The sequence below is a fragment of the Octopus bimaculoides genome, chromosome Z (genome assembly GCF_046866305.1).
Source record: "Octopus bimaculoides isolate indiv1 chromosome Z, ASM4686630v1, whole genome shotgun sequence".
NCBI classification, from domain to species: Eukaryota; Metazoa; Mollusca; class Cephalopoda; order Octopoda; family Octopodidae; genus Octopus; species Octopus bimaculoides.
The window spans coordinates 45,116,922-45,126,921 of record NC_142944.1 but is presented as its reverse complement, the minus strand read 5'-3'; the positions used below and the strand labels follow the sequence as shown (position 1 = coordinate 45,126,921).

Sequence of the window (10,000 nt, the reverse complement as noted above, 5' to 3'; positions counted from 1 at the left end):
AGATGTGATTTTAAGGGACAAAAATAAACAAACAGTGTTTGATCATATTTTTGCAATTCCCTAAAATACCAGAGCTGATACCAAAGAAATTGAAAAAAATTGAGAAGCATCAGGACTTAGTCAGAGGGCAGAGGAGACTGTGGAAGTAGTAAATGCTACCCTATAGTTATTTGTACACTTGGCACAACACCAAAAATACTATTTAAAAGACTGAAAGAAATTAGAATTCAAACTTGTATTGCTGACCAGCAGAAAGGTACCGTCCTATCTTCTGTAAGAACCTTAAGAAAGATTCTTGAGGTTTGAGAAGACTTGTCACCAAACCTCAAGATAGCATTTCTGCTAACTGAATTAGCATGTAAAAATGAAAAGAAACAGTGTAATTGTCAGCTAACACCTGGTACCATTGGATATAAAAAGAGATAATTTAATTATTTAATTTTTTATTCTTTTGCTAATTTATGTCATCGGGCTGTGGCCATGCTAGAGCACTACATTCTGGAGTTGATGACTTGGTCATGTTTCCATTTCTAGTTGTTTTAATTTCCTATGCATTTTACCAATGTCTATTTGTTGAAATGTTAATTTACACATCTTGACACAGCATTGGTCTTTTTAAATAAACAATATAATATATATAAATACACACTCTTAAATCGATCCATCCATGATCATCCCTCTCTTATTTAGTTTATCTATCACTGAATGAGTTTATAATGGATTTGGTAATGGGAAACCAAATGTAGCCTATCGTATTTGTATTTGTATGTGTGTATGTATATGTATTCCTGCATGTAGGTATCCATGTGTGGGTGTCATTGTGTTTGTCCATACCAATGCTTGACAACGAATGTTGGTTTGTTTACATCCCCATAACATAGCAGTTCAGCAAAAAAAAAAAAAAAATTCTGATAGAATAAGTACCAGACTTTAATAACTAATTACTGCAGATGATTCGTATGATAAAAAAACCTTTCGAAGTGGTGCCCCAGTATGGCACAGTCCAATGACTGAAACAAGTAAAAGATGAAAGGTAACATCGACAACAAGCCTAAAGAAATATTCATTTATTCTTAAAGATCTTTTTGGAAGTCTTAATATTAAAATGAAAAATTTTTTTAACAGGAATTAATTAGTTAGATTTACAAGTAATATTGGAAAAATTCTTGGAATTTGTTAAAAATCAATAAATTAATTAAGTAGATTACTATTATTTTAGATAATTTGTAATTTTAAAAAATAATTAGCAGAGCCATTGCCAACTTCTTTGGAAGATTGGCATTTGAAAATTTAAATATCTGCATTTGAAATCCATCCATCCACCCATCCATCTACCCCAGCCACTATTTTTGGGAGAGTCATGGTGGTAGAGTGCTCAGGTGATTCCTCCTTAGAGTCCTATCAGAAGCAATTGACATTAGACTTTCTGGCTGCATTCCTAAGCATGACCAACTGAGACTATGGGTATTATCCGACCATTCCATTCTTGGTCTATTCCTAGGTCTCCTGTTTTCTCTCCTATGACATTCTAACCACAAGTCTGTAGTATTGGAACTGTGACTTTTCAATGTGGAGAAGTAGTGGCTCAATTTGGAGAAACTCTCCGAGGCCATGAATATTATCCAACCATCTCATTCTTGGCCTCTCCTTTGGCCTTCTGCCAGTTGGGTCAACTTGAAGAATCTGTTTTACAATTCTTTCCTGCACCATTTTCATCACATCGGTAATACCAGAGCTATGACCTTTCAATGCAGAGAAGTAATATATATATATATATATATACACACACACATGTACATACAAACATACATATTCATATATTACATATATATCATCATCATCAACGCTTTTAAAATCCATTTTCCTTGATGGCATGGGTTGGACAGTTTGACAGGAGTTGACCAGCTGAAGGGCTGTTCTGGCTCCCTGTCTGTTTTTATAGCCCTTCCTAACACCATTCACTTTATAGAGTGTACTAGGTACTCTTTATGTGGCACCAACACCTATAAATATATTATACACACATATATATATATATATTATACATATATATATATATATATATATATATATATATATATCCATACACACATGTTTGTGTTTGTCTCTCACCACAGCTTGATAGCTAGTGTTAATTTGTTTACATCCTTGTAACTTAGCAGTTTAGCAAAAAGATATTGATAGAATAAGTACCAAGCTTAAGGAAAAAAAGTGCCAGTGTTGATGTTTTGGATTAAACCTTTCCAGGTGATGTCCCACCATGGCTGCAGTCTAGCAGCTGAAACAAGTAGAAGTTAAAAAAAATAAGAGATCAGTTATGCATACAATGAGAAGAGAGTGTGAGGTAAATAAAGAAATGAAGAGATGGAGATAAAGAAGAAATAAGAATGTGAAGATAAAAATAATTTTTTTGTGTCAAATCTATTTTTTATTCAGTCTATCTTATTTTGTACTCTTACTTAATTCAGTATCTATTATTAATTATTAAAATTTTTTTAAATTTATTTCCAGGTGTTCGATTAGATCGCGTTCGAGGTGGTCGACAGAAATACAAACGGAGTCCTGATTCTCAACCTGGTACCCAATACCCTATCCATCCTCAGACAGTTGTTAAAAAACCTAGCATTGAACGTGAGTATTTGCAATGTTTTTTTTAAAAATTTTTTTATGATTTTCAGATACAGGCTAAACATGTTGAAAATAATATATATGGTGATGCTGAAAAGTTCCTTGTTCTAAGGGTATCACAAAAGGCCTGGTTGGAGGTCTAACATTGTGAGTTCTTTTCCAGGGCTTAGAAAAGCTGAAGAACCTCTGCAAAAAAGGGTTTGAATCTGAGAGGGGAATATGTTAAATAAAATCAAAATTCACTGATCCTCCTGAATTTTCTTTTACCAAAAGCCAGGAACTTTTCAGCACCCCTCCGTATTCCTTTGTATTTCAGCACCCCTTTCTGGGTTGATAAATTAAGTACCAGTTGTGTACTGGGTTTGATCTAATTGACTGCCCCCCCCCCTCCCCAAAAATTTCAGGCCTTGTGCTTAGAGTAGAAAAGAATATTCATGGCTATTGGTGAGGAAAGGCATGGAAACTGAATTAAAGATAGAGAGTTTGATTTTTTTTTACCAACCTCTTTTCTTCTAAAGATCAAATACTGAAGTGGTGCATTACTGCACCAGCACCTACAATTCTGTCATTCAGTTCAGCCTCATGCCACCCCTTATTCATGAATATGGCTCCAAAATACTTAAACATCTCCGCTTGTCTTAATCATATGGTCCACTAACATGCTGAATGCACTGGGAAGAGTTTCTTGTGAGGACAAACGTCTCAGTTTTCACAACGCAATTCATGTACCTGCTTTGCAGTATTTAACAGAAGACCTATGTAGTGCTGTGTGTGTGTGTGGGCTGTGAGACAAATATTGTGAGACCTAGTCAACCCATGACAGCATGGAGAAGTAAAAAAATAAAATTAAAAAAAACATGTTAAATGGTGATGGTGATGATGATGATGATGATGATAATGATAATGGAGGAGGAGAAGGAAATGATAAGTGTGTGTGATTCTATTAATGCAACATTTCTGTTTTATATATTTTTATCAATTTTTTTTCTTATACTATTTTGGATTGGTTTAAAAGAAGTTTCAATCAATATTTATTCTGCAATGGAAAACTGGTGTGTAGTGTGTACATTTATATCTGTTTTATAGAATTTATAGCATTTCATATATCATCATCATCATGATCATCATCATCATCATCATCATCATCTAATGTTGTCCTTCCATGCTGGCATGGGTTGGATGGTTTGACAGGAGCTGGCAAGTCAGAAGATTGCATCAAGCTCTACTATCTTCTTTGGTATGGTTTCAACAGCTGGATGTTCTTCTTAAAACGATCTATTTTACATAGTGTACTGAGTACCTTTTATGTGGCACAAACAGCAGTGAAGTAACCAAAGTAACGTGCGAGACCAACCCCTCTCAACTGCAGAGGTTGTAGTTCTAAGGAAGGATGATTTGTGCCAGGTGTAGAGCAGTTGGAGTATGATAGAAGGACAGGAACAGGGGTCTTGCAGTTAATGAGGCACATGGCTACCTAAGTTAGAGGGAGAAAGAGTGAGAAAGGATAAAGCTAGAAAAAAAGGATAAAGCTGGTTGAGAGAGAGAGAGAGAAGATGAGGAAGATGTAATGAGGGATACATTCATGTTACAGTAAGGTCTCTCTCTCTCTCCCTCCCTCTCCCCCTCTCTCTTTCTCTCTCTCTCTCTCTCTCTCTCTCTCTCTCTCTCTATATATATATATATATATATATATATATATATATATACATATATATATATATAAAACTAGAGGACATCCAGCACACTCTTGATAGATTTGCAGTAGCAGCCAGATCTTTTGGCTTAACTATCAGCATAAAAAAGACTGAGCTATTGTACCAGCTACATCCTGGTAACAATCTAGAAATCTTGCCCTGCATGTTTGTTAAAGGCAAAGCACTCAAAACCTTTGATGCTTTCATGTATTTAGGTTCTACAGTAACAAACAGTGCTAAACTCAATAGGGAAGTCCAAACTCATATTAGTAAGGCCAGTACAATTTTTGGGAAGCTTTATGATTGACGTCAACCCTTTTGTTACTGTATTTATTTTGAGATGCTTTGTGTTTCTTTCAATTACTTTAAATATAACAAAGACTTTAGTAAAACAACTTAGTTATCATTCAGCTAGTGTTAGGAACATTAATTGTGACTAAGGTTTGGTGGAAGATTTTAATTCAAAACTTATGCAAACATGACGTTTATACTCAGAGTCAGAGCCGGTTTCAGCCGGGTTGTTAATGAAAGGGTTAAAATGCCCATATCTCAGTAAGGACCAAATAGATGTGTATAAGTCAGTTGTCCTTACAACTCTTTTATATGAAACAGAAACCTGGGCACCTTATCATGAGCACATCAGTCAACTGAACAGGTTTTATATGAGATGTCTTTGGCAAATATGTAAACTTAAGTGTAGTTATAGACAAAGAATAGCACTATATAGGTAATGTGTGGAATATCTGGTATAGAAACATTTTTGGTCAAGTCTCAGATGTGATGTTTTGGATACATCTTCCACATGAACACTGGTCAGTTTGTAAACTCATGACACAGCGCAGGTCAGCCCCCTCTATGGTACAAATTCAGAGATAATTTGAAATGCCTGAATATTAGAAAAGAAAATTTTGAGCAACTGTGCAGACTAGAATGAAAGAGTGTTTTTTTCCCAATTTAAAAAATTTTGAAACTCAAAGGGTACTTCATCACGGGCAGTTACAATGAAAATAGGAAACTAAACCAACAGAACAACAGTCTTCCTGCAAACCAGCATTATCCACATTGTGATTTCTCAGCTAGATCATGTTCTGGATTAATAAGTCATGCTCATGCTCGTATCCATGTTGCTTTTGGTGGGGGCTGAAAACTCACATGAGGAGCCACCAGGTGAAGAGTACAAATCATAGTCATTGGTGAATGGTAACAATAGTAGTGTGTGTGTTTTCGATTGTCTATTTGATTGGATTTTCCTGTCTTTTCACTGAACATTCATAAGCTGTTTTGACGGGAGAGTCCGTCATATATATATATATATATATATATATATATATATCTATCTATATTTATCTATCTATCCATCTGTCTGTCTGTCTGTCTGTCTCTGTCTCTCTCTCTCTCTCTCTCTCTCTCTCTCTCTCTCTCTCTCTATATATATATATATATATATATATATATATATATATATATATATATATGTATATAGATATATATGCTTAAGTGAACTTTAGGTTGGTTAAAACATGTTTGTGACACATTTTCTAAACGCAAAATCACTCCAGTTACTATGGAGAAAAAAAAATTCTCTCTTATGGTAAAAAGGTGTAAAAACATTTTATCTGTACAGTATTGATGTGTGTGTGTGTGTATATGTGTGTGTGTGTGTGTGTGTGTGTGTGTGTGTGTGCATACATATATTTTAGTTTGACTTGTTTGTTTTCATCATTGCCTTGTATGTTCGTTAGCTATTCCCAGTGGCTTTTTTGCACTCTATGACTCCAAGAAGGAGTAGTCTCAATGATAACAGCATGAAATTATTATGATCTCTTGGACATTGACTGATGAAGAATTAGATATAAATTTTCTGGTTTTGTCAAATTTTCTATTTGTTTTTGTTAAATTTTCTGGTTGTTATGATTTTTAAAACAAATCCTTGAAATATATGTGTGAGTATGTATGCATGTGTACTCTTTTACTTGTTTCAGTCATTTGACTGCGGCCATGCTGGAGCACCGCCTTTAGTTGAGCAAATCGACCGCAGGACTTATTCTTTGGAAGCCTAGTACTTATTCTATCGGTCTCTTTTGCCGAACTGCTAATATTACGGGGACGTAAACACACCAGCATTGGTTGTCAAGCGATGTTGGGGGAACAAACACAGACCCACAAATATATACACACACATACATATATATATATATATATATATATATATATATATACATATATATGACAGTCTTCTTTCAGTTTCCATCTACCAAATCCACTCACAAGGCTTTGGTTGATCTGAGGCTATAGTAGAAGACACTTGCCCAAGGTGTCACACAGTTGGAATGAACCCGGAACCATGTGGTAGGTAAGCAAGCTACTTACCACACAGCTTCTCCTGCGCCTATATATATATGTGTATATATGTTTTAAATATATGTTTTAAATACATTTTTAAAAAGCCAGTACAATGAAGGTTAAAAAATTAAAAGTACTTGTTGGTGGTTAGTACTGTTACCTGGTACTTTGATATTTCAGGGTTAGGAACCTTTCTTCAGGAAATTTACAGAGAAAAGGTGTTGATACTAATGGTTGATGTGTATTATTAATTTTTGTATAAGGTGCCTCATTTTGGCTTCACAAAAAATATTTAAAATATTTATATGAAATGAGGTTTCATGAAAACTATACTACTGCAATATGAGGATGACTCATCTTGTCAGATGATCTCTGTCACACATTCTGTGTGATTGTTCTGATTTACTTTCATCCTTACATTTGCACAGATATCCATCACTGTAAGATGTTATAAAATACAAAACAGAACAAGAAATGAAACGATAGTGAAACATCTGTGTGTCATGGGATTCAAATGACAAAAGCTTGTGCAACACTTTTGCCAGTCTCTCAATCACCATAGTAAGTTTGAGTGACAAGCATTGCATGATGACTGGTACTATTTTGATTGCAAGTTTTACGCTAGAGTATCTTTCTCCTAGAAGAGGTACCTTTCTTATGGCTTTGTCAAAAATAATAAGAGCCCCCTTGGGAAAGCTATTTAACCCACTGATGGCATCGTGACAAGTACTACCATTCTGGGTCACACACACACACACACCTTCACTTTTATCTTTAACTAGCTTCAATTGTTGGACTACAGCCATGCTGGGGCAATGCTTTGAAGGGTTTTAATCAAACAAACTGACCCCAGCTCTTCTTTGTGTCTTTAATCGTTTATTCATTTCAGTTTATATATATATATATGCTATCATTTATCATTATCATCATTTATAGCCTGTTTCCCATGCTAGCATGGGTTAGATGGTTTAATAGGAGCTGGTAAGGCTGGGGGCTGCACCAGTCTTACATCATTTGTTTTGGCATGGTTACTTCAGTTGGATTGACCTTCTAAATGCCAATCACTTTATGGAGTGTACTGGTACTTTTTATGTGACATCGGCACTGACAGGGTCACCAAGTTACTTTCTAGACAAACTCCCCATTCAGCTTAAAGGAGGGAGCTGTAGTGACAGGGTAGGCTTTGTGCCAGTGATGAGACATTAGAGGTATAGTCTATATACATATAACCTAAGTATATGTACATTTATATATATATATATATATATATATATATATATAGAGAGAGAGAGAGAGAGAGAGACTATTGTTTATATATATAAAAGCGGAATGTAAAAATACATTACAAAGGATATATTGTAAACTATAGAAAATTATTTACTAATATATCAATGGCTGGAACATGCAATCAAAATTTTTTTTTATAAAAGAAGTATAATGATTGTAAATAAATCACAATTATAACAGAGAGGGTTTGGAAAATGTGTGGAATCCTTGGTACAGATAGGTATATTTGAGAAAGGAAAAGAATAACTTTGCTGGTAGTTCTAATCGATTTAATTTTTTAATAAAATAATTTTACAGTTTGGTTTGTAGATCTGTTTTTTTTAGATTTGGTGCTTGGCATCTGTGGTATATTATTGGTGAGTCTTTTATGAGTGCATTCATTTTGGGGGAATTGCTGGAGAATTTGGAGGTATTGTTTGGCGGCTTTCACAATATTGAAGTTCCTTGGGTTGTGAGTGATGACAGAAGGGATAAGTGTTTTTTCCTTTTTATTTTGTTGGTTTGTTTTTCTCAGTGTTGTTAGTGGAATGTTCTGGGTCTTGGAGATGGCCATACTGATGAGGTTCCCACAATATTCTTGTCTTTTAAGGAACCATTTTAGTTCATATACTTTTTTTTTCCTGTAGGGTGGGGTGTGTTACTATGGTGCAGATAGATCTTGCCATGTTAAAGGGAATGTTTCTTTTTGGTATGTGAGAGGTGTGCTGATCAGAAATTTAAGTATTGGTGTGTCTGTTGGTTTGTGAAATAGGTATGTTTCAATGTTTTCCTCTTCTTTAATGAGATCTACAAATCAAACTGTAAAATTATATTATTAAAACAATAAATTGGTTAGAACTACCACTGAAGTCATTCTTTTCCTTTTTCAAGTATATATATATATTTAAAGACTGAAGATGCATTAGAGTAGAAATGATAATAATAATAATAATTATTATTATTATTATTATTATTATTATTATTATTATTATTATTATTATTATTATTATTATTATTATTATTATTATTATTATCATTATTATTATTATTATTATTAAAGGCAGCAAGCTGGCAGAATTGTTAGCATGCTGGACAAATGCTTAGCGGCATTTTATCTGTTTTTATGTTCTGAGTTCAAATTCCACCGAGGTCAACTTTGTCTTTCATCCTTTCGGGGGGTCAATAAATTAAGTACCAGTTACACACTGGAGTCAATGTAATCGTTTAGTCCCCTCCTCCAAAATTTCAGACCTTGTGTCTAGAGTAGAAAGAATTATTATTGTTGTTGTTGCTGTTGTTATTATTATTATTATTATTATTATTATTATTATTCAGTAGTTTTATTTTTATAACGTGCTTTCACTTCACTACCGAGCGCAGCTCTGTGTGCCTTGGGTATGTGCTGTGGTTTGCTGTGGTGCTCTTATGTTTACTGTATTGAAAGTGTTTTGCGTAGAATGTGTGCAGTACCCAGTAGTGCAATTTTCTGTATGTTATATATATTTGTAAGTCCTGGTGTTTTTGTTATGTATTTGTCTGAATATTTTTTTATTATACCTAAGGCACCTACTATGATAGGAATTGTTTCTGTTTTTAGATTCCACATTCGAGTTATCTCTATTTCCAGGTCTTTGTATTTTGAAAGTTTTTCCATTTCTTTTAGAGAAACGTTGTCATCTGCTGGTATTGAAACATCAATTAGAAGGCATTTTTTTCCTTCATGATCTTTGACAACTATATCTGGTCTATTCGCCTTAATTTCTCTATCTGTGTGTATTGGCATATCCCAGAGTATGGTTGCTTTCTCGTTTTCTGTGACCTTTTCTGGCGTGTGTTTATACCATCTTTTTTCTGTTGCTATTCCATAATGTTGGCATAGCTTCCAGTGTATATAGGTCCCCGCTCTGTCGTGTCTGTGAATATATTCCTTCTTAGCCAGGACTGGGCAGCCAGAGATAATATGATTTATTGTTTCTTGTCGATCTCCACATATTCTACAGTTACTTGTTATATTTCTTTTCATTATGTGTTTTTGGTAATTTCTGGTGGGGAGGCTTTGATCTTGTGCA

At 34.3% G+C, this 10,000-nt stretch overlaps 1 protein-coding gene across 4 annotated transcripts in view; it reads left to right on the top strand.

Moving 5' to 3' along the window:
• The window catches only part of LOC106883388 (steroid hormone receptor ERR1), a 234,315-nt gene that overhangs the window by 199,751 nt on the left and 24,564 nt on the right, over positions 1 to 10,000 (top strand). For all 4 annotated transcript variants that reach the window (XM_052973526.2, XM_052973522.2, XM_052973523.2 and 1 more), the window contains exon 4: positions 2,512 to 2,631. In XM_052973526.2, coding sequence (XP_052829486.1) covers positions 2,512 to 2,631 — 120 coding nt within the window. The remainder of the gene's footprint in view (positions 1 to 2,511; positions 2,632 to 10,000) is intronic.